The 25,719-nt window shown below is 40.0% G+C and overlaps 1 protein-coding gene across 2 annotated transcripts in view; it reads left to right on the top strand.

Annotated features, from left to right (window-relative positions):
• Positions 1-25,719, top strand: part of GAB1 (GRB2 associated binding protein 1) — an 87,815-nt gene that overhangs the window by 50,240 nt on the left and 11,856 nt on the right. For both annotated transcript variants that reach the window (XM_054283791.1, XM_054283790.1), the window contains exons 2-6: positions 2,325-2,619; positions 11,578-11,791; positions 18,109-18,704; positions 20,554-20,639; positions 20,846-21,149. In XM_054283791.1, the coding sequence (XP_054139766.1) occupies positions 2,325-2,619; positions 11,578-11,791; positions 18,109-18,704; positions 20,554-20,639; positions 20,846-21,149 (1,495 nt within the window). The remainder of the gene's footprint in view (positions 1-2,324; positions 2,620-11,577; positions 11,792-18,108; positions 18,705-20,553; positions 20,640-20,845; positions 21,150-25,719) is intronic.

The raw sequence follows: 25,719 nt of genomic DNA, 5'->3' as shown, positions 1-25,719 counted from the left end.
ACTCTGCCAATGTTTTTGGGGCGATGTTAAATGCTGTTTATCTAGCTGTGCTGCTAGGATATACTCACATTTGAAATCTAAATCAGAGGGGTTTAATCTGTTATATCTTCTACATTTTAACTGTTCACTAGTTAAATTTACTGCTACTATGGAAATAGTTGCTTGACACTTTGACTTGATTCACACCATTCATCATTTAAAAGCAGATGCTGTTTTTCACAAGTGCAGTAAATACAATTGTTTTGTAGTTTTAAAGTACAGACATTATCTTAAAATCAAAAATCTTGTAGAGCTTTGCTAGTTGGAGAATGGATCACAAGCCTTAATTGTGCTGTCTGTCCTTTTTCCCTTTCTCCTGTTTTCTGTATTATCTTTTCATAATAGCTTCTGTAGCTTGATACCCCAAACAGGCATGCACAGTGGGGGTTTGAGTCTCTGGGGTGTCGCCCTGTTCTTCTAAGCATTCTGATGTTTACATTTTTGTAATGGAGTTTCTCACGCACTTTTATGTAAATAATGATTGTTTTTGCATTCCTTTCTGGAGGAGGAGAAATTTCATGAACTGTTGGTTTGACCAGTGTCATTGGAGAAGTGGCAATTTCATCCTCCAATCCAGAGTCATTTTTAAAATTCTAAATCTATCAAAATCAAGAAATAAACCTTGTTCTTTTTACCTTGGGAGTTTCAGCATGCGTGTCGTTCATTTCGGGTCCTACTGCAGCACTGCCGACAGTGCTCGTTCAGAGTGGGGAGACGGCAGTGCAGTACCTGCTCCTCGTCCCCCTTCCACTGGTGTGTTTGAAGGCAGCGCCTACAGAAATGGAATGAATGCGCTCTTGTGCCTCACAAAAATGGCTCTGAATCTTTCCCTAATACGCAGCAAGAAACTCTTGTTTTCAGAGCTGCTGTCCCAGTGTTTAAAGGACGGCACACATCTTGACCCCTTCTCGGACCATCCTTGCTGATTCCGGTCCTTTTCCTTGGTTAGCACACAGCCAGGGATGGCCAAAATGAAAATTCCCTCACCTGTCTTATTTATGCATTTCTTCTGCTGGTTGTTTTTTTTTTTTTTTTTTTTAATCTTTCAAAGGGCTTGCTGACAACCTTGTTTGACTATCCTAAGGAAGTTTAAGGTAGGGTGACTTGGGGCATGATGTGAGTCTGTGGTGTAATGCGCAGTGTCTTGGCTACTGCACTGATTTACTTGCTCTGCACTGTGTCTGGGCTCTGCTTTCAGATTTATCACCGTGAAAGACGTGCAGCTCTCCTTGTGAGCAGTGGCAGTGTGTCTGGTTTCTTGTGCTGTGCCCATTATCCTGGCACTGGGTAATAAAAAGAAGCTACTATCATGGTATTGCTGGGAGAGCTGAGGAGAAGTGCAGCCAAGTGGGGCAATGAAGATGCTGCTGGAAGCAGCAGGACAGCTGTATGCTGGCCTTGCTTGTGTGGTTTCAGTTCAGGTCTTCAGTGAGGATTGTGGCAGGTGATGGAGGCCCATGGGATGAAAGGCAGCTAAGGATTCGTTAGAGAATACGACATTTTGCATTTGCTTCTCTCTTAGACCAGCTTCTTTCTGCAGCATCAGGAGGGCTGCTATAATAGTCATAGTGTCAGGCTATCAAATTAATTTGTTCTGTACTGCATTTGTCTGGTAAAACTACATCATTTGGTCATTCTCTCCATCCCCATCTCTCTGACAGTTTCAAAAAATAATAATGTGGCTCTTTCTCTGTAAGAAGTACTACTGTAGAAATATTATGAGGTTCTAAATGCAGAGTTCCCCTGGATTCGAGGTGCATGTACAGTGTAAGTAGTGTCTTTTCCTTAAATGCAGGTCATATTGTTGATTATCAGTGAAAAATTCAGTTAAAATGCATCAGCCTGAAACAACATATATTGGGAACAAAACACCATGGAACACTTAAAAATGTATTTTATTTTGTCTTTCTCATGCCTGTGACAGCTTCCTTCAGAAGCCCTTTTTGTGTGTTTTTTTGCCCCTTTCCTGATCCCCACCCCACTTTTTTCTTTCATGTATTCATGCTTTCTCATTTTGTAAGTAGTGATTTAATTTATATATCCACTTGCTACAAACAAAGTCAAGATATAAAATTTAAAATACAAATTCACTAATCCTCAAGTCCACTACTGTAACAATACCTAATAGCATTAAGTGTGGATATTTGATGTGTAATCTCTTAGTATAATAATTGAACCAGTTATTAGTACTTGGTTCTACCCAGGTTGGAATCCCACATAAAAGGTCTTAAAGTGTGATTTCTTCCTTCTAACTTTTCTTCCTTTTCTCCCTCCCCAATTTTCAGGCATGGAAGAGAAGGTGGTTTGTGCTTCGGAGCGGCCGCCTAACGGGGGATCCAGATGTATTGGAATACTACAAAAATGACCATGCCAAGAAGCCTATCCGTATTATTGACCTAAATTTGTGTCAACAAGTGGATGCTGGATTAACGTTCAACAAAAAGGAGTTTGAGAACAGCTATATTTTTGATATCAACACTATAGATCGAGTTTTCTATTTGGTAGCAGACAGCGAGGAGGAGATGAATAAGTGGGTTCGATGTATCTGTGATATCTGCGGGTTCAACCCTACAGATGAGGGTAAGTTCTGTTGCTTTTTCTGAGAAAGTGCAGTGCCTATGTGTGAAGAACATTCCAAAGATCAGGTGACTGTCTTTAGCTGGCGTATGTTTTAAAGCTTGTGTGTATTGGCCTTGAAACTTCCTTGTTATCCTCAAAAAAAGTAAGCAGAACAGAGGGAGGTACTCAGAATTTGTTACAAATTAAGTGTGCCGTAGAACTTGGATGACACTCTTCTGTGTGATGTTAGTTCTTGGAAGTACAGGAAAAATCTCAAGTAAAATCATGTGTGGCAGTAGATCTTCATAATCGTTAAAGGAGTCCCATTTGGTATAAAAGCATATGGTTATACAAGCAGGAATGAGTGCAAAATGTCAGGTTTCTAATATTATCATTTCCCCGTCTGCTTTGAAACTTGGGGGAAAAGAAATCCACCCCCATCAGCTAAAACAAACAAAAAATAACCTGCAGTTGTGCTCTATCCAGCTCAAATCCTACCAGAATAGATACTGTATGAAGGCAGCTTGTAGGAAACACAATGCTGTATTTAATTCCTTGCAAATACCTTGGGGCCACTGCTTGTCCTGAATCCATTCTTTTTTATTTACTTATTATTCCTGCATTCCTTTTGGAGATTAGTGGGTTACAGGCCTTGCTGTAGATCTGTGCACAAGTTCCAAGAAAGCATTAAATAGGAGTGGTAAGAGGGTTATACATAAGGCATAAGAGGGTTATTCATAAGGCCTGACTGAAGGGGCTAGAATTAAATCCCTGCTTTTTGTAGGATTGTGGAGTGAGGGAGGTGAAGAAGAAAAAGGGGCTTGCATCACTTTGCTCCAGCCAGATCCTTAAAAGTGACTGGAAAATACTGTTGCGTTTTGAAGAAGGGGCCCTTTTCTTTCTCCTTCACACAACTGAGAGTTGACAGCATTGTCTGTTTTATTGGTTTAGTGATGCCTTGCAATGCATTGAGCAAGAATTTTAAGAAAGGAAAATGGGAAAATCAGTTGCTGAGTGTTTATTGCCAAGTTCTTATTTTACCAAGATGAATCTTCATGCCCAGTGAAAGAGCAGGTCATAAATGTACTCTAAAAATCTGTGTTCACCTGCAGCTTATTTTGGGAAGTTAAAGAACAGGTGAAGTTCAGATAGTAAAAAGACATTATTATTTTAGTCTGGACCTAAACAACAGGAGTGTGTAGCATAAGAAGTCTTTCTATTACCTGTGGAAGCAGAAGATAGTTTTCTTTGAAGCTGGAAAAAATGTCTCTTGCCAGAATGGCTAAGGGTTTGTTGTGAGTGTCCTGTCATTGGCATCCATTGCTCAATCAAGAACTAGGAACACCACTACCCTGTTGTTCCTTCTGGGGTTCATTTGGAAATCCAGGAACATTGCCTTCTTGGATTTATGTGGGAATCTATAAAATCAGAGGGAGCTATAAGCGAAAAAGGTGTCCCCAGTGTTTTGCTTGGAGCTGTATTGAGAGACTGAATGGACCTGATGTACCAGTAATGGCTGTTTCGTGTCTTCTGCTGTGGAGATGTCCTCTGAAATACTTTCAGCAGGATGAGGATAAATGTTTAAAGAAAGGTAAAAATAGAGGAAATGTTGTTTTAAAAATGATAATTGAGAAGAAAAGTTGAAGGGTTTTTTTTTCCCTGAGAAGAAAACACTGAGGGAAGAACTGACTTTCAAACACAAGCTGCGATAAGCAGGACATGGATCCGTTGTTATCTGTAGAGAGAACTTATTTTTCTTTCAATGAGTGATGTAACGATAAAGAAAACCCTTTGAAGGATGTCTAAGCACAGGCTGTGAAAGTCCTTCCCTAGAATTGAGTAGACATCTGTGATGCATGTTTTATATGTGATGCAGCTCCATGTTTCTGTTGTTTAGTGAACTGTGTTCTTGGCAGAGCAGGGAAAGGACGAAGTGATCTTACTATATGCAGACATGTTACTTGCATGTATTAATTTGAATAAAGATAGCAGTAGCAAAATAAACCAGAAGAAATAAGGTAGAGAAGAAGAGGGGGAAAAAAGGAAGAACAAGACATTAAAATTTACAGTTGCATTTACATAAACAATAAAATGTAGTGAAAAAAGTTTCTGTCATTTTAAGGGTCATACATTGAAGGAGCTGCAGCTTGCTTTGCACATGATGCTTTCAAAGTTTCTTTTCAGGCTGCTGCTATTTGGTGTATGCCTTCCTACCTTTTTGCCTTTGGAACAATAAAATCTTGTATTGGCTTTTTTTAAATGATGTTTTGATAATCCATGCACTGCAGGTTGGTTGATCACAGCTTGGGTGCAATATCAGAGACAGACAGGATGAATGTAACTTCACCTTCCCATCCTGACTCCTTCTCTTTGCTAATTAAATAGTGGGTATTGGAAGGATGCTCTTTAGGGTGCCCTTTCTGCATGAAGGGTCTGCCTGTAAGAAACAAAAAATGTTCTTCTTTGACAGCTTTAAAAAGTTCATGACAGGGTCTAGCACAAATGGCAAAGCAAAATTGCCATCCCAGTAGCATGTGTTGAATATTCAAGACCTTGGTCATTAAAGTTCTCAGAAGTAAGGAGAAATAGCTGAGCTTCAATATGAAGGAAGGGCAGCTCTGGAAGAGCATAAAGTGCAAGGACAAAGTACTAAGCTTAAAAAAAATTTGCAGCTAGTTTGCACTATGGAGATGATGTACTTAATGAAGAGCTGAGGCATTTTTGTATCTCTCAGATATGATTAGCTAGAAAGAATTGTTGGCTCAAAGGTGAGGTGCCAGAAGGATGGGTGATTGATGACCTGCAGTGCGGTAAAAAGGAACAGAAGAACTGAGTTAAGCGTTAGGAGAGAAACTCTCCAGAGAAGGGTCATGAGTCTGTCTGTTGTCACAGAAGTGAGGCAGTAGCTTTAGAAGGAATAGTGGCAGAAAGGCATCTGTTTTTTGAAGGCTTTTTTGGTTGCTTACTTTGAGTAAAAAAAGTTGGGGGGATAATGGCCACTGAGACATACAAATGTGATTTTTTTTTTAAGAGTGGAATAACTGAGAGGAAGGTGATGATAGACTGTGAAGAATGATGTTAGAGCTTTCTAGCAGGATTGCACAGGAATAATCAAGGGTTTGATAGAACTGGTAGCTGGTGGCTCAAGCTGAGATGATCACTGTCTGTTATCCAAAGGAAAAGAGAAGACAGCAGACAGGATTAAGATGTCTTCTACTGTAGTAAAAGAACTGGTGGTTAAGTGAGGTGGTGATGATGAAGAATAGAGCACAAAATCTGCAGCAGTAGATCTTCCCTTTCAAGATGTGAGGCAAAAATACATATATTTAAAAAATAGTTTACTATCGGGGTATGATCAGAATCTTAATCTTGAGTGTTTGAGGTCATTATCTTAAGCTGACAGCTGCATGTAACAAAAGTTCACATGGAAGGTGATTCTGTTCTTCCTTGAGGAAAAATAAACAGAATCTATTCTGCCTAGGTAATTGAGTTAATTTTCTCTTGTTTCTGCTGGACACTGGTTGTGCTGTTACTGTTACTGCTGAGTCTCTGGGAGCAGGGTTGGCAGAGTGTTTGGCAGGTCCCCGTGAGCCTGAGGTGCTGAGAGGCAGCAGGTGGGGTGGTGGAAGCCCCTCTGGAGCACAGAGATGCCTGCGGCCAAGGAACACTCTGGGCATTCTGGTGAAGAAACATCTCCCAGCTTTTTAGTGTGGTGGGCTGAACTAGTTCTCTTCACAAGCCCCTACAGAAGTTAGTCTATAGCACGACTCCTTGATTATTTTTCCGGCTACAGATGTTTCCTTATTTCTCCTTTTAAATGAATAGTCTTCAAAACAAAATTGCAGGTGGAGAGGCGGTGTCAATTCCAAGTGCAAATGCTTTGGTATTTTCAAATTTTAAATGGGTAACCAAAACTACATCTTAGGATTACACAAGAACTGCAGATAGAAGAACTAAATTTTAGGTGTTAGCTCTGAAAGCTGGAAACTTGTGTGTGTGACGGAACGTGGAGCAGTCAGTCGTGTTTCTGGTGCGGGCGCAGGAGGCAGGGTTGTCCTGGACAGAAGGCGCGAAGCTGAATTCTTCATTCCTTAAAAAAGGTATCGTGTTTATCTTCAGGAAGAGAGACATACTGTGAGATTATGTTAAACTAAGAAAATAAACATATGAGGTGCATAGGAAGTTTTTATTAGAGTATTTTAAAGGACTTTCTCTGGCTATAGCAGAGCGGTTCGGTCTGGAGCTTTACTGCATAGATTTCATGTTGATGCCAGGCTGTTCACTTAATGCCAAATCCCAAATCCATGCTCGTGTGTCTGTGCCTCTTTTGGGCTGGATCTGGCTCTCACCTATTGAATTAATGTGTGAACAATGCAAGTGCCCATCAGCACACATGTGCTTGTGCTCTGTGTGTGCGTATGTGGCCCTTTGATTCCAGGATGTCTCAAACAAACAGAGAAGTTCTTTTAAGGCTTCAGGTGTAGTTTTGAAGTTTTTATTTGATGGGATTTTTTTAAATTATAGCTCTTGTTATTGTATCTGTGAATTTTTGGACAAGGATATTGCTCTGATATTTTGTTGGCCACTAGTTATTTTAATAACACATGCGTTATAGTAAGTGGATGGAATGAAACCTCTCAGAAGAATGGAATGATCATGCCATTGCACATCTGTTGCTGATTCACTGTTACAATGGAAAAATCCCATTTCTGTTTTCATATTTCTACTTACAGTGTGCAAAGAATGCATTTTCTTACTTTGATTGCAATTTTGACATTTAAAGAAATGCATGCTGTAATGAGGCCTCTGTGGTTTTTTTACTATGGGAACATTTCAAGTTTTTGCATAATTACAATATTAAGAGACTGTACATTATAGTGTAGAAAACAATTTCATTTTTGCTTTCATTAAAAAACAAACACCAAAATATAAACCCAGTCCTAAATAGAAACTCCCACACTCAGATTTTCTAGGTTGAACACAAAGCAAGATATGTAGGAACTTGTGGGATAAAGCAGCTTTATATATTTGAGGAGGAAGAAAGTGGAGCCTTTTGTTATTCTTGTTCAGAAAATGCTCTTTTTACATCATAAATTTTACAAGATATCAAAATGATTATGAAGAAAAAAGTATAAATTCTAGTGAAAATGAAGCCTGTAACTACTCATAACAAACCAACTGAGAAAAGATAAGACTTTTGCCCTGTGTTCAGAAAGCTGATTATTCTAGCTGTACTGAATCCAGGAATTATAAAAACAAAATAGAATTCTTGTTAGACTAATTTGCATGTTAAATTTTCTGGCTGTTTTTCCAGCTCCCAGTTATTTCAAAGCAGTCTGAGTGTCTGAGCTCTGGGAACAAACCAAATGACTTGTAATGCTCTTTGGTGTGCAGATGACCCCTTCCCTAAAAATCTGCTCGTCCAAAGTGGAGCAAGTTGATGATGTACTCTTTGAAATCATAAATAGCTGCTGGAAGAGCAACTTTCCTTCGTATCACCTTCAGGAGTGCTTGGCTGAAGAGAATATTTGAGAGGGTGCAGATAGGCAAAGAGCTTTCATTTGCTCAGTGATGAAAGTTTTAGCATTACTTCTTCCCTTGTAGTAAAATTTGAAATGGCATCAATGCATAAAGCAAATCTCAAGTGCTTTAGACCAAATTCAGTAGATCTTTGCATCTGGCATTAGCCCACACTATTTAACACATACAAAATGCCTGTGTGAGGATGGATTTCAGATCAGAAAGTTGGTATTTTAATAGTTAATGCTCTATATTAACTATAAAAACCAAACAAACCTCAACCAAACCACACAAACACCTATCTCAAACAAACCCCACACAGATCTGTGAGAGAATCAGGGATTTTATCAAGTATTATCTGTGTCAAAAGAAAGAGACGACTGGTCAGAAGGAAAGTGTCCCTAATGATCCATTAACATTAATGGGCTCCAAATCCTTGCTCAGAGGACAGATCATAAAGCTTCCAGACAGCTGGACAGCGTCACCTTGAAAATTCAGTAACAATTGAAAGGGACACATTAGGAAAGGAATGGAATGAATCATTGTTATATCTTTGTAAACCAGTGGGTCCTAGACTTTTTTTGTGTGTGTGTGCTTTGTGTGCAATAGTTACTTTCTCTTCTCAGGAAAGAAAAAGTAGCAGAGCTAGGAAAGGTGAGGATAAAGGGAAACCAGATGTACAATGAAATGGCTTCTGCACCAGGAAGAATTAGGCAGTACCAACTCAGTAAAAGCTATGACAAAGTACTGTAAAGTTGGGAATGGGAATTCTGAGTAGGAGGTAATTGTCCACAGTTTCTTTGAAGATGGGAGCTGAAATATATCAAGTGAATATATCAGGTTTAAAAGGAAGTGGGTTTTCATGTCATGTGTAGTAAGGTGTGGACCTCACTGCCATAGGATGGTAGTGAAGTTCAAAAATATAAAGGCACTCAGAAATAGGAGAAATTCAGAGCACAGTGTGTCAGAGGGTAGGTCAGCAGAGGCTGTGGCAGCAGCCCGTGTCTTGGGGTGCCCCAGAAGCTGGAGCAGTGCGTCAGGCTTTGTGGATGCATTGGCCTCTTTCAAAATTGGTGATTTTATTTTTCCCTGGAAAGTCACCCTCGAGTTTTGCTGCCCTTCCTGGGAATGCTGGTGCGTGATGTGTTTAATTGCATCAGGTCACGTAGGTGCTGTGTACATGCTGGGCTCTCCTGACGGCGTGACGGCTGACTGGCACACCCACGTTCCCTGGGAGCCCCAAGGATCTCCTGTTGGATTTCTCTTTTTCTCCTCCCGTGAGCTCGGCACCGGGCAGCTCCAGTGGCACGAGGGCTGTGCGTCGCCAGGCCCGGCAGCGGGGTGGGAGCTCTTCAGGATCTCATCTCTTAAGTGTGGTCAAAGAATGATGTGTTTGGCAGGAAACCTTTCTTCCCCGCCCTCACTGGTGCATGCATTTACTTCTGTTCTTCAGTTCTGCAGGGGACAGGGCAGACAGCTGCTTGTCCTTTCTCCCACCGCTGCTTTTCCAGAAAGCACAAAGAGTACATTCCTGGTGGGTCATTCAGGCACTTCTCTGTTCCTGCTGTTGAACCCCTGCATTAGGGGAATCATGAAACATTAGTAGGGGCCTCAAAGAGGCTCCTTCAAGCTCTCGAATTTCCTAAATGATAGAAAATTGTTCATATTTTATATTTAAGCATGTAGAAAGTAAGCTGCTTTTTTAGTAGCTTTTGCATCCAAGTACTGCTGTATTTGAAAGGAAAAAATGAAGTGACTCTAGAATACAAATAAATAGGATGTGCGTAGTAATTGTAAAGACAAGGGTATTTAAGTGAACATCGGCTATTTTAAGTAACAGTTTTTAGATAACAATTAATGTAATGGATTTTACCTTTTTTTACCCCCATTTTTCTAAACCATAGGATGTGCTTTAGGAATATGTGTTTCAAGAAATGTAATGTATAAAGATTTTATGAATTATAAACATCTCTATACTATTATTTATCTGATATACATGCATGAATTTATTTTTATGCGTGTGATTCCTTGATACCGTCTGTTTCTTTTCCTCCTTCTGCTAACTAGTTTGATGAATAGGTCAGCCTCAACCCTTCATAATAACGTTTTTTAGGCTATCCTACCTTTTCAGGAAGGTTGAGTTGAGGAATTTTCATACACCTAGACTTCTTCCAACTACATGGGTGTGGTGGGATTTAATTTCTGAGCCTGTTTAGATACCATGGAAGTTCAAAGCAAGCGTGGCTATTTCTATTTCCATGTCTAAATCATTGTACTTGGTGTGCACAGAACTGGAAGCAGGAGGGCTGTGTTCTGGGCTGCTCATCTCTCATTTCCCAGAGCAGTGCTGGGAAGCAGAAGCTGAATGAAGCTGCTTTGTAGTGCATAGCTGGCCTGTAAGGCTGACAGGAGCAGGAGCATTAGATAGTAACGTGTTCATTTCAACAGTGCTAATAATCAGCATCCATTGTTGGGATGTGCAGTTTGGAATGTACAATGAGTTGCAAGTAAGCCTTGATAATTAGGAAATAGTTTGCTTAATTATGTTGTTCTTAGTCAATGTCATTAAAACAATGAAAAAGCCAAATGATTGTTTAATATTTGATGATGTAGATATTTTCTAGCCTCCCAGATAATTTAATAGTCTGGATAGATGTACTCGGAAGGCAAAAAGAAGTAGCATGGATAGGAAGTGGATAAGAATTATAAGGTTATTTATAAGAATGATAAGGTTTTTTAAAAAAAAGAAAACCACCTCCTCTCCCCCCACCCCAAAAGAAATCCAAACTAAGCCAAAACAAAACAAGGAAATGAAACCAAAACCAAACCCAACCCCTTCATTTATTGCACAACAATAAAAAAGGAGGGTATGTAATCAGGGGGCTTAGTGGAACATGTTAGCTGTTGTACCTTTGCATTATTTTTCTAGTTGTAAAGAATCTTCCATTGCCAAAGCAGCAGTTTTCCTGTCTGTTTTCAGATACTGAGAGTGGCCAGGTCTTGCCTGGTAACTAATCTCAAACGTTGAAGTGACCTTGGTCAAAAAAGAATGAATACCTCCAAGTGCTGACTCGGGTTGCTGTGTTGAAGTAATAACTCATGGGCTTGTGCCTGCCCTTGATTAGAACAACAGATTTGTGTTTTTAGCTGTATTACCACAGCTGTCAATGTATTTGTTCTTTCTGTGACCAGAAAGTAGGTTAAATAAGTCTTTAAATAAGGCAGAACCTCTGTTTGCAAGGCTTACTTAAGAAATTGATTGCAGTTTGAAAAGATAAAGATTGACATATAAATGTAAATTCCCTGAAACAAGCGTTAACACCCAGATGTTATCGTGTCCAATTTAACAAATTTGAACTAAAACCTGAGAGTTTTCCCATCCTCTGTTAATTTCCTTTTCTTACTGTTGAAGGACTGTTTCTTCACTATATAAAGAAATCTTTGCTTCTGTGTTTGCAGATGCTGTGAAGCCCCCAGTTAGTTCTGTACAGCCATCTGCCGAGTTACCCTTGCCCATCAGCGCCTCCCCGCCCTCCGTGCAAGCGGAATCGTCCCTTCCTTCTCCTTACCGGCTCATCAACGTGCCCCCTCTGGAGTCTGCCTCTGGGCAGGAAGATCCTCAGGACTACTTACTGCTGATAAACTGTCAAAGTAAAAAACCTGAACCCATGAGGTAAGTGACTCTTGTTTCTTAATAACGCTTCTTTATATTACAGACCAAGAATGTTTGTGCTAAATGCATTTTGTTACTACTGAGATACTGAGCATTTGGATGCACATATCTACACAGGGAAGCTGCCTGTAACTTTTTTTTTTTGTTCCATGCATTAAACCTTTTGCTGCAATAGTAAGTTGTTTGATCAGTGTTATATTGCATTCTCCAAAAGTGTTGACAGCAAGTGCCAACATGAAATATCACAGTGATGCATCAATCCAGGCCTTCCATTGGAGCTTTGAGTGATACATGACACAAAGTACACTTTCTTTAGCCACAATCTGGTGTGCTTAGTCCAGTTCAGTACTAGAAAAAGCTGGAGGAATTTAGCCTTTCTCCCTCCTGGCATTTGGTTCCCCAGTTTTGCCAGTTAAAGCTTTCATGGAAGGGGTTAAGAAAACATGCTGATGTTTATTATCACCTGCTAGGTTACCACATCACTGAGTGCAGTGATCTTCAAGTGGCATTTGTTTACTATTACTAGCATGGTTCGGACTCTCAAACAAGAATAAAACCCAATTATTTTATGATAACAAGGAATGCAGAGGCTGAAACCACTCGGTTTCCATATCCTGAATTTCAGCTTTTTCCTAATAACAGATACTTAAAAGGAAACTCAAATAAACTTTAGTTTTTACTGAATAAAGAGTGCCTACACAGTCAGTTATCTAGAGAAGTGTGCAATAGGAAATTTGAAGGAAAAATTTAGAACTTCTACAGAATTAAATTTCTATTTATTTCTCCAGCTGCTACTTTCAACTTAAATAAATCCACAGCACCTCCTGCACAGGAGGATATGTTATTCATATTAGCTACCTGGGAAATATCACTGTGTTTTGCCAGAATGGATCATAGAGCAGGCTGCCTGGGGACATACTGGAGTCTCTGTCCTCTTTTAAAAAAACTATTTAAAAGAACCAAAAATGAACTTGACTGGACAAGCTCCTGAGGAGCCTTTGCTGTTTTTGAAGGGTTTGCTTAGGGGTATTGGAAAAGCTGAGCAGATAATGTCCAGAGGTCCCTTCCGACCTTAAACATTCTGTAGGAGAACCATATAAATCCCTCTGAGAAGCTTCTTTTCTGCACTAATTTCAAATAAAATCTGCTGAGATATTTACAGAAAAAGTAACAAAACATCATATTATTTTTGTAATTACAGACAAGTGCCATGTGCTCCGCGCTCCCTTGGCATTTTTATCTTGCTCTGTTGTGCTTGAGTTTCCTGGTCCATGTACTGATGATTGTGTGGAAAAGTATCCACCCTTTACAGTCTTCCTTGTAAAACAAGGGAATGAGCCTAGAGTTCCCCCAGAGTGTGGAACATGTTCCAGGCAGGGTGGGATGTGCCAGAGCCTCCTGCAGGGGACAGGGGAGCCCAGTGTTGGAGATTTCAGTGTTCAGTGATGTTCAGAAGCTGAGAGTGCTGAAGAGGAATGTCAGCATTCCTGCCAAAAGCTTTTGGGTTTGGTGTCACTTCCTGAACAGCTTGGCAGAGGAATTGACTTGGATTTCAGCAATCCTGGCCTATCAGAAACGTGTCGGAGTGTCCATTTGCTTTTGCGAGGGACAGGCTCACAGCAGAGTTGTACCGCCACGACGTGAAGGTGTTTTTTGGAATGATGGAGGTTGGGATGTGTAATTCTGACCTGATTTCCACAGTTATGTGATGTGTGGGTTAAGTAGAGGATGAGGAGACCATAGAAGGGGCCACAAAATGTGGTACAGAGTCCATGATTAGCCTGCAGAATTTCTCAAGGAGTCACTAGTGACACAGGAGAGAAGGTACTGGGGAAGGCTAAGGTCCAGTGGTGATAAAATACCTAGTGAACTGAAAGAACAGAACAAAACATTTGGGAGTGTAGAGATTGTTTAAACAAATGTTGGTTTTATAGGAAAATCTGAAGACATGGACATTATGATCACTTGGAGATTATGAGTTTAGTTTATTTTCTGTAACTAAAAAGCTGTGTCCTTAAAGTAAAAAGGTTGTGATCATGAAAATTCAGAATAACAGTTGTGCTGGGCTTTCAGTTCCACCTAAAAGGACTGCCTATGTTTTATGTCTGATAACTTAGGTAAGCTGCTGGATTTGGGACAGAGTATAGAGCATATAGACATTTTCCTATGGAATGAGAGCTTTGTGCATCTCAGTAGCACATTGCTAAGATGATTAGTAAGAGTGTACTTTACCCCAATCCATATCCTTACAGACAAAGAATAAAAATTAAATGGCTGCATCATTTTCCTGTTTTCCGGTCTTGGAACAATTTATCTGGGTATTTCATACAGACTTAGTGTCAAGTGCAATGCTTAATAGCTGTAATTAAACAGGCAAGTACTGTTACTTAAATGTTTTCCCTTTAGACTTAGAAATTACCAGTATGCAAAGGGAACATTTTCTATTTTGATTCTGCATGTTACTTTACAGGTAACTGAGGACCACTGAATTTTATTTCAAGGCTTTGATGTTCTTTTCTGGGCGAGATGGGTCACTGTGAAACATAGATGTATCTGAGTCACCTCTTTGGGATTTTTGAGAATTGTAGTGTTTCAGACCTAGAAAATCATTATTACATGTTCCATTAAAGTGTCATAGAGTGCACCACATGCTGTTGTGAGACTGTCTTGTATGCAGCAATTGCAGCTGTAACTATCACTTGCAGTACTTTGTCTAAAATAGTTTCTTGCTCTGATCACTGCTGACTTAAGAAAGAGCATTGTTTCACTGTAGCATTTAGGGAGATTTTTAAGGTTGTGTTTGGATCCTAGATAAGAAAATGCAGCCAAACATTGCTTCCAAATCCCTTATTGTTCTGGCTCGTTCAGTAGGTGTACTGAAATACTAAATGCTGTCTTCCTCATCTTTCCTATTGTATATGAACCAGCCAAGGGTCACCTTTTCTCTCAGAAGAAGGGCAGGAATACCTGCTATTAGAAGACTTTGAAAGTAAAAAGATTCCGCTTCAGTGAGTGAACAGTAGCCATTCTTAGAACATGTGTGAGAAATTAATCACAGAGCCATTAACTTGCCTGAAAATACTGTTTGTCTGAGACTCATCTTGCATGGTGTTCATGAGTTTTAACAGAAAAACTATATAACTTTTGCTTCCATTTTCTGAAAAGAGGTCTGGATGCTATTTATTTTTATGTCTGTCCTGTTTTTTCTATGCTTGCTGTTGCTGTCCCACATTGCTGGCACACAAGAGCAGTTTTGCTGCCATTTTGTTTATAATATTCTGTTTCATTAGTCACATTGATTCCTGTGGATGGCAAAAGACTCAGCTGAAAAGGATGAGTGGTCAAGCCAGCCCAAATAGTTAATTTGCAGGAATGAGATGATGACCCCTCAGACTAAAAGGCTTGGTGTGCCTTGTTCTGGGTCTCTGTCCACAAGTGGTGTGTGGTGCGTGGAGCCTGGCTGGCTCCTGGGCTCCCCTTCCTCAGTGCCTCACCTCCTCTGGGTGCAGCGTAATGAGTGCCCAGGCCTCGCAGCTCAGCTGGCTGGGCAGTTTGCTTTCCTTGGTGTGTGGGAGGAAATGGCCAGGCCTAGCACTGAGTGAGGGCTGGTGTGGCCACTCACCATCGCTTGCACGTATGTGATGCGCACATGTGATAACACTGAATTCATATCATAGTCATCTTCTGCTAATAAAGTGAGGAGTTGTCATTGTGTTACATCCAGCTCTGCCATTATTGTAAATGGAGGTGTAAAAACCCTTTAATACTTATCGTAATAACCATTTGTTAATGGAATATTTAAAGCATTTTTTTTTAATTGAGCATTTTTTAATTACTAAAGAGAAAATTAAATTCCTGGAGTATAGAAGTCACAAAAAAACCCTCAAAAATACAAACCAGGAGTATGGTCTGCTCCTGTCAACTATGCACTGTACATTCTCAGAATTATATATGGTGTCGTTATCATGGTCAGTGGTTAATGCTGACTTTTAAAAATAGTTAAAATTGTAAGGCTGAATTCTCTGGCTTCATGTTGGCATAAACTGTTTTCTTTCTTTCACGGTGTCTTCGGACTTTCAGTTGTGCAAAATCAGATTGCTTACTACCCATTCATATTTTGAAAACTGTTTCAGTAGACTAAGATGTTGATTCCAAAAGATTGCTTTCAAAATTGTGAATTAAATCAGAAACTCCCTCTTGTAATAAGAAATGTAAGCTGTTGCCATCAGCTGAGCAAATGACAGACCTAGCTGTCTCATGGTTTTTGAAAGCCTTCTGTTTGCACGAGTGCTTGTGGTCAAGAAAGAAGAAGCATCGTTCACTTAGACCCAGAAAAACTCCTATATTTAGAAGGATAGTATTTGTTTCTTGCATTTCATGGGTAATCGTTAGGCTCTGGCATTGTAAATATGCTGTTGTTTCTTTTTGAGCTTTGGTTATATATTCCTGCGTGTTTTTGAAGATAAATGTAGTTTTTATGTTTTATTCCTGTAGTTTTAGATTTTTTTCCTTTTAAAGTACATCCCAGTGAACTGAAACTAACAGCTTTGGTTCCACAATTAATTTTCAGTAGGTGTAGACTGCCCACTTTATTTTTATAGTATAAAATTTAAAGATCCCAGTCCTTGCCATATTTGAGAAATGCTTGACTTTTTCTGGGATTTTGGTCTAAATGGATATCATAGAACTAGGACAGTACATTTAGAAAGCGAGGAACTCCTGAATCAATCCTTTGAATAAAGAGGAGGGGCTGCAGCAGAGCCTGAGCTTAGTGTTCACAATCTATTATGCACTCTGTAACCTCCTGTGCTTCCTTCAGTCCTGTGTGCTCTATATTTTGCAAGTGTTTTAAACTTCTGGTGGCTCATACATGAGTTTTTGAAGCTCTGAGGCAGCTGTTAAGAAACAAGAGAAATATATATTCATGGTCAGCATCATGAGTCATGTAGGAGATTTTACTTCCTTGGTTATGCAAAGAACGAATAATGAGAAAAGTATCTTCTTTTTTGGGGGGGGTCGATTAAACTAAATGCAGATTAAAGTTCAGAGTTACCTGGAAACGTGTTCTGACCAGTGACAGAACTGAAATCTATGTTTAAGGTAGTAATCAGAGCAAAATTACGATATTTTTTCTAATGGAAATTAGGTGCAGAGCCTGTTAAATAAGGGGGAAAATTATTCTTACGGTAGTGGGTGTACTTTATGTATTTTATTCCTCAAAACTTTTGGAACTGTGTGGTCCAATTGCTTAATAGAGCTTACTAAGAGTTGTGTTGCAGGTATTCATTGATACCCGTGCATGCTGAAATATTTACATATGCATGTATAAATTAACACAATGGTATGCTATTGAGGTAGTGAAAATAGGAAATATGTTATGTTTGATCAAAAAGTGTATGGACTTCCTTAACTACACCACTACCATCTCCAGTGCTAGTATTTTGCCACTGTTTGGACTTTCATTTAATCAAGAAAGCCAGACTGATAACAGAAATTCTCTGCCTGGAGCACACTAAATGGAGAGGTTTAGAAAGGAAATCAAATTATTGTAATGTGGTTACTTTCCATGTAAGTTTACTGGTAGTGGTTAGTATTTGTACTAATGAGTGCTGTTCTCATAAAAGAATTTCCTCATCTAACAATACCACCTTCATTTGCATTCAAGACAAAAGGTCTCTGTTGCACATGGAACCTATGGAATTTTTTTTTTCCCCTCAAAGAACATACCATTTTCCTCCTATTCGTGATTTTAGCTCTTATTTCTCTTTTCCTTATATATTTCAAATGGGTTTTATATGGTCAGTGTAACTTCAGGCACGCATTTAGGGGAGTTACAAGCAGTCATATTTTTTCTCTTAACATTTTTTTCTAAATTATTATAATGAGCAAGTACTGTAAGTCGAAGAACTGAGCATGTTATTTTTACCTTTAACAGTGCCAATAGTGTGTTGCTGGTTTGCAGCATGGGTTAAAAAAAATGATTAAAAAACCTCCAGCCCCCAAACTTGGCTTCACACAGGCATCCTGAAAATCACTTGCTTTATGAAACATCAGCCTGTTGGTAAAGCTCCACATTTGTGCTTTATATTTCACATGAAAGAATTTGTATGAATGTAGTTACTTAGGATGCCTAGGTATTCCTGTTTGTTTAATAATAGAGTGCCTGCATCTCATTTTAAAAAAATGAAAATAAAAGAATCGGAAGACACTGTTAGACTTTTCAGTTGGTTCCATGAGAAACGTTGTCTTTATGATTTGCGGTGTTTGTTTTTCTCTGCGTGTTGGTCAGCATTCTAATCTCACGATCTCACGTGCAGGTCTCAGGCGGACTCTGCCAAGTCCAGCTCCTCAGAAACAGACTGCAACGACAACGTGCCGTGCCACAAGAACGCCGCCGCGCCGGGGAGCAAGCACGCGGTGAACGGCTTCTTCCCGCAGCAGGGCGCCTACGACTCCCCGCCGTCCCGCTGCGCGCCGCCCGACTGCGGCCTCTACAGCCTGCCCAGGAGCTACTCCCAGGATGTCCTGCCCAAGGCCGCGTCTCCGTCTGGAACCGACGCCGAGGGAGAGCAGCACGTGTTCAATACCCCGTCGGCAGCGTCGCTAGACACGCAGATGAGGCACATCTCCATTAGCTATGACGTTCCCCCCACGCCCGGAGGTACTTACCAGATCCCACGGACTTTTCCAGAGGGAACGTTGTCTCAGACTTCAAAACTGGAGACTATCCCGGACATCCCCCCGCCTCGGCCCCCCAAGCCCCACCAGGCAGCGGACCGCTCTCCCGTGGAGACGTGCGGCCTGAGCCGCGCCGCGTCGGACACGGAGAGCAGCTACTGCGTGCCCGCCGCCGGAGCGCCGCCCGCACGCAGCAACACCATTTCCACGGGAGACCTGAGCGTCCTCCGCAAAGGTCAGCGCTGCTTGGCTTGGGCTGTGGGGGCTGAGTGGGCTGGGTGATGTGAGGGGCCTTTCTAGCCTGTAGGAACAAGTGGTTAGCCCCTCACAAGTCACTATCTCTATGTTTAAAATGTATTAGAAAGACCAACAGAGATTTTTAAGGGAAACCATCAAAACAGCAAAGCACAGAACATCCGTAAGGGATGTGTTATTGCCCTGTGGCATTCAGCCTTGCCTGAAAATATTTGAAGGTCTAGACATAGTTATTTGGAAATAAGCTCATATAACTGAATTCAATACTACCATTTTCAGTCTTTCAGAATGACCAAAGTGAGCTTAGTGAAGTGTGGTGCAATCTGCAGAAACTGAAATTGTTTCATGAAGATAAGTGGGATAGGGTGTATACCCAGAGCTTTGAGTTCAGCCCTGATTTGATGATCATTGCCACCATCCTTTCTTTCTGTCCATGTGATAGACATGCTTACTGCAGTCTTTTAGTAAAATTAAAGTTGTTTATTGTGGCCGCCTAAATGTTGCTCCTCCAGATGTGCTGTCATGCGTATTTTCTTGTTAACCACTTTTGGGCTAAGGGTTTCACTTTCTTTCAGATTTCCGAAGCAGGTGGGTATTACAGTGTTGTTTTTAAAATGAAATTTTTTATTTGTGTAAGTCAATATTTATGTTACAGATGATTTTAAAGGAGAATTGTTTGAAATGAGGTATGAATACAAGGCTTTTAGAGGAGGCAATATGCAGAATGGATGGGATCATACAGATGCTCAGATACTATTGTCCTATTTGTCATTCGTTTTGTAGACTGAGCATAAAATATTGGTGGTTGTTAGTGTTTTAAAATGACAAACGAACACTATGAAAGATCCTTGTTTGCTTTGCTTATTTTCTCTCATGTAGTATTTTCTCCCAAGTAAAACCACCACAGTCATTTTGCTAAGTTTATAGGTGAGTATTCCTATACTGAATCTGAGATTGTCTGCCTCAAGAAAATTAGTCTTTCTGAAAACGTTGGTTACATTTGGTACTTAAGAGCAGAATTGTTTATTTTCCTCTGTGGTGAAAATCTTAAAAAAAGTCAAAGGTTTTTTTTCAGGGCAAGGTGGGGATAAATCCCAGAGTTTACCCAGTTTCTGTGTGGGCATCATGAGAGGGGGCATCCGTGCCGCAGGGTAAAGCAGCCTGCTGCACGCATGGATGAGCAGCACTTGGGAGCCAGGAGTCTCACCAAGCCCCCTGGCCAGCAAAGAACCAGCCACAGAGCTGAGGACCTGCTTAGTGGGGCCTGCCAAGAGCCAGGATTCCAAAAAGGGAGAAATCTTTGGTTTGGCAGCAGCCCACTCCAGCTGAAAGGCCCTGGAGACCACGCTGGGGAGCTGAGAGATGGGATTCACCTGTTCCTGCAACAGATGGGATCCTGTTGAATCAGCACTTTCCAAGCAAAGGGCATCAGTCAGAAAACCTTTTTCCAGATGTTAAACTACATCTGTTGTTTGTTTATTTTAGATTAGGCTTTTCATGAGGGCCCAGATTCGCACTCATTGCACGAAGTTCTTACACATGCTCAATTAAAAGATAGACTCTGCTGCTTCTTTAAAAGCAGAAATTCATTTCTCTTTTCTTTCCATGGAAAAATGCCACTGTGAATGCTTCAAGTTGTAACTGATGAGTGCTAAGATTGTTTGTGAACACAGTCCTTTCAAATATAGATATATCTAGGGCCACAGCTTCAGGAGGTGTGTTTGTGTACTCTCAGAAGCAGACAGTAAATAACAGCAGACTCTGGATGGCTGTGCCAAGTGACAGGAACAGGGGTGATAAATAGCTACTTTCTCTTCTTGTTTCCTTAGAAATTAGTTCTCAAGACTGTTATGATATTCCACGAACGTTTCTGAATGACAGATCTAATTCATTGGAGGGCTTCCATAACCACTTTGTAAGTATGACTTGATCTGATGAGAGGCAGCCGTGACAGTGTTTGAATGCTCTTTGTTCTGGTGTAAGAAAGCAAGCTGTGCTGTGTTTGTCATTTTTCGCTTTCAATAGAGTACAATAATCTGAGTAGATTAGGTTAAAAGACTCATATGATTCACAGCTGATTGCATAACGTATTTTGTTAAAGGAAATATATGTTAATTCTAGAAAAACAGAAGCATGTTGACAGTGGGAAGTGTTTCAAGTGAAGAACTAGATGAAAATTATGTCCCAATGAATCCCAACTCTCCTCCACGACAGCATTCCAGCAGCTTCACTGAACCCATCCAGGAAACAAACTATGTACCCATGATACCTGGCACGTTTGATTTTCCCTTGTTTGGAAAGCAAGTCCCTCCTCCTGCTCACATGGGTTTCAGGTCCAGCCCCAAGACCCCTCCCAGACGGTCGGTGCCTGCTGCAGAGTGCGAGCCGCCGCCCGTGGATCGGAACCTCAAACCCGACAGAAAAGGTGAGGAAAACCTCCAAGGAAACCTAATTTTTATCATCTAGGAAAATAACATAGCTCTCTCAACTTCTGCTTAGAGGAAAATTGTTATGTTTTTAGAAATTGTTTTAGAAATCATTTTTGCCCTATAACTAAATCACAGAGGAGCCCTGGCATTATTTTTAACATTTTAAAACACCACAATAACAATCCAAATAAAAGCATAGGTTTAGATTTTATTGCCATACTTACTAATGAAAAAATAACACTGAATTCCTAAGATTCAGAAGTGTATCCTTGTATATAGAAGACCCTTGTGATGGAGAGTGAGAACACAAGGCATTGGGTAGCGCACAAATTTATAGCCATAGCAGTGCTTGGTACAGGATCAGCACGCATATTCATTTTAGACGGCCCCTTTGAATCCTTCCTAAAAAATTAATCTCTAAAATCTGGCACAGAACATGTTTACTTTTCCTTGAAATAAGAATTATTTGGGTGACCAGACTTCTTAATGAGCCAAGATGATTGGGTTGCAATGTGTCAATACGTGATACTCATACAGAGAATCCCTAATAAATAGCTTGGATTTTCCAGTTCATCTAAAATGTTTCATCAGCCATCTTACTAAAAATACAGGCAAATACTTAAAAAACTTGTTTCCCTACTAAGTTTTTGAGTCAAGATAACTGACTGTCTTGTAGAAGAGGGAACTAAAGAACATCAGGTCAAATGTCTACCCTATTTTGCATTTGAGTAAGTCTTATTTTTAATCTTATGTACTTGAAAAGATTAGTATTTACATTGACAATGGCTGACTTCATTGTGGGAAAGTATAATGGCTAATATTCAGATGATCCAAAATATTCACTAATTAAACCTTTAAATTAGTATTTTTACCACTAAGTGAAAACTGTCTGTAATGAAGGGAAGTAGAGAGTGTCACTCTGATAGATGAGGTATGTGCAATGGAAAGCACCATTCCCCCTGTCCATCTTCAAAAATTGAGGCATGGCCTTTTTTAAGACTTTTGGCCCTCTGCTTGTGTCTAATTGTTTCTATGTTATCAGACAGCAGTTTTGTTTGGTTCTTAAGAAATACTGGACAGGAACAGATTGATGAAAGTTGATACTGGAAAACATTCTCAGAATAAACTGAACTGCACCAATTTAAAATATTTTTCCAGACTGGCCAGTTTGTGTATTTTACTGATAAAATGTTTGATCTTCAAAAGTAATAAATGTGTGTGTTGAAAAACATCTCAGTTTTGCTGTTGGCAGCACAAAGCTGCCGCACAGATGTTTGCTGGGGCAGCATCATTGCCCTTGGATATCTCTCTTTGGAACAGAATTAGTGTTTCACATTTACAGTGGCATGTAAGGCTCCTGCTTTGCTCCCATTCTCAAATGCCTTATAGCTGGAAAGATGTGGCTAACACCAGGGCAAGGACTTTAAGATGTGTTAACATACCATTAATGAATGTAGAGTTGCTGGGTGAAATTTTTGGCTGTATACTTTTGGAAAACGTTATCACTGTAAAATAATAGGATTGTTTAATGTAATTTAGAAACTAAAATGATTTTAAAGTAAAACTGTCCTTAAAAGTAAATATGATATGGTGCTTAGGGGCTGAAAAAAGTTTTGTGACTACCTTGAGCTGCCAAGCATGGTAGTGATTCGGATTTACCAGCAGGGGTTTTATCTTAGTAGCACACACACACAGAGAGATGGCCTCACTCTAATTTCATCAAATGCACCACTGCAAGTTTGCCATTGTTGTGAAGGACAGGTCTGATGACACATTGGAATGGTGATATATTCCCATTTCAGTAATTGAGATCTCTACACAAATAACTTCTTCGAGATATACCTTTGGGAAAATAAAACTGTAGGTTCCTTTGAATTAAATTATGTAAAGCCCTTGTTTAAATGGACCTTTACCTAACTAAAACAATGGTGTGCTTTATATTCTTCTGTGTTACCTTTTCAGCTTTCAAGTTCTTGTAGCAGCTTCTATTATCAGGTTGTTTCTGTTTATGTAAATGTGCTGCAATGCTCTTCTGCTACAAATTAGTGCAAAGGAAGTGTCAAGCAGGTCTGTGTGTTCAATAAATCTTTGGCAGACACAGCAGGGGAGGAAACAGAACATAAAATATTTACCTTCAGGCCATTGCTCCTGTAAATGTTGAGGGGATTAAATATGCCATTGGTTCAGGAATGTCTGTTGAAGACTGCTGGTGCTTCTCCCAAAGATGGTCTCTGAAGCACTGCAGAGATGGGGTGTGCTGGGGGTAAGGTGTGGTGAGGGCACCTTTCATGTTCTGTCAGAAGAAGGTGCTCTGTCTTTTTTGTTATAGGTTACAGATTGCTGCCAGAACAGTGTTGGCACTGCCTCTGAGCTTTGTGGAAGCTGTTAGAAATGCCATCAACACCTTTCACATGAGCTTTAGCTTTAGGTCAGTCACGTTTCTGTGGGCCAGGGAGGTTTGTTATATCCAGTGCTAAAAGTGCATTTGACAAAGGGACAATGCAGTGAAACCAACACATAAAGGAAGGATACACTGCTTTTTGTTGTCAAATATATGTGCTTAGCATCTCTTTTACTTTATTTTTAAGGGCTTGCTGCTTACAGCCTTAGACTCTTTGATCTCTCCAGTCTGTTTCTTTTTCCACTGATCTCTAGCAGACCTTTGTTTCAGAAAGTGGGTTAAAAATAATGATGAATAAAAGTATCTATAGCCTTGAGATTACAATACAGATGCGTGTAGTTTCATTTCTCTAGCTCACAGCTGCTTCTGTAGTTATGGGGAGCTTCCAGTATTTTCTGGAAATCTTGAAAGGAATTTCAAAACATGGTGTTGTCTCTCTGCCCCAATAACTTGAATCAAAACAGTTTTACTTGTTCTTTAGAGAAGAAGACCAAAAGGTAAGTGATGGATTGCTTGGGACAAAATGGAGACTGTTTGGCAGGTGCTTTTCTGCATTTGCCTGTAACTGAATGACAAAAATAATCTATTTTTTAGTTTGTTTTTTTTTCAGAGTGCTGTTTCTTTAGTTATGGAGGACCATTTGCTATATTTGTTTTCGTATTTCTGCTTTTTGGCTGCTTTAGCTTGCCACAATTGCATGTAGTCCTGATGCTAAATTGGAAGTGTGTTTGCTGGTAAAAGATTTCAAGCAGAAAAAATACTGCATCCACCCATGCAAATGGGTCTTGCTCTCTGAATTATTCCAAGACAGTGACTGGTTCTGCCACAGAGCAAAAGTGACATTTGTCGTGGTGGTGACCTGCCTTCTTCAAAATACTGTTTGTCCAAGAAGGAGCAGTGGAACTAAAGGTGCCCAAATGTTGTGAGATGAAGAAGGACTCCCTAGGCAGATTAGGCAGCAAAGAACAGCCAGGTTCTCTTTTCAAGTGACAAGTTTGTGGTCAAAATTAAAAGTAAAAAGATGTTAATTGTTTTTTTATGGGTCAGGAGGAAGCATTTGAGAGATGGGGTTCTCTGGGCATGGCAGTGACCCTCTCCTGCCATGGGATTTGTTTCCATGGCTGGGCAGAGGGGTATCTGATCTTAAAACAAGACTTTGAGACCAAACAACTACAAAAACAGACTTTGTTTTTTTTTTTTTTTAATTAACAGTTTAGGAGCTGTCCAGAATAAGTCCTTGTAGCTGTGTAATATTGTCCTATCTGAAAGGTTGAAATCTCGTAAGAAATACGTGCTTGACATCTTGACTGATAAAATACAGCTTTTCAATATCTGAATCAAAGTGAAAGGCAACAATGGAATTGGAGATGGTGGAGTTCACCTCCTCAAAATCTCAGCTTGATGCCCAGCTTACATTTAATTGTGAACTTCTTTTTTCTGTGTTAAAGCACATTTCTACCAAAGTGGACTTTTTAAGATTCTGGAAAAAAATATTTGAACAGTGAGCATATGGCTGAACTAACAACGGCCATGATAAAATGAAGGTCAAAAGTTAAATCTTATTCATTTGAATATAGTCTGTGATTGTAATGCATGCATGAATGAATATAAATATAAACTTTTTGATCAATAATACTTAAAAGCACTTTCTGAGAGAGCTCCATTTAGCTCAGGCCCTAATTCCAGGTCATGGGGAGCTGAGATTGAACAATGCCCTCAGGATCACTCAGCAAATTGCTGACAGAAACAATACAGAATTTAGAATTCCCAGCTTACGGCATGGTCCTGGGCTTTGCCTTGTTTGTCTTCAATGGAAACTTTGTCAAAATATTGTTAGGGTTTAATTGCATTCAAGATTATTTTGAACAATATTTTCAGTCCTAGTTTTGGATTGAGTGGCACAGATTATTGGTTATTTCGCTGATAGCAGAAATAACCAATAGTTAATGTGGTGCTTCGGTTGTTGGGGGGGGGGGTTGGGGTTTGGTGTTTTTGTGGGGTTTTTTGTTTGTTTGTTTTTGTTGGTTTTTTTGATGACTTATATTTCAACAAAAATATATCAGCATTTAATCTGAGAGGCTTCCTACAACTTAAGTCCGCATGATTGCCTTCAAAAGAGACTGCTGCTTGGCCCTGGTAATTTTCAGCCCATCGTGTGATCATGT

The sequence above is a fragment of the Melozone crissalis genome, unplaced genomic scaffold (assembly GCF_028551555.1).
Source record: "Melozone crissalis strain CALT ecotype California unplaced genomic scaffold, PUWL_Pcris_2 ptg000039l_1, whole genome shotgun sequence".
NCBI classification, from domain to species: Eukaryota; Metazoa; Chordata; class Aves; order Passeriformes; family Passerellidae; genus Melozone; species Melozone crissalis.
The sequence above is the reverse complement of the archived record's forward strand: the minus strand, read 5'-3'. Positions and strand labels throughout refer to the sequence as shown.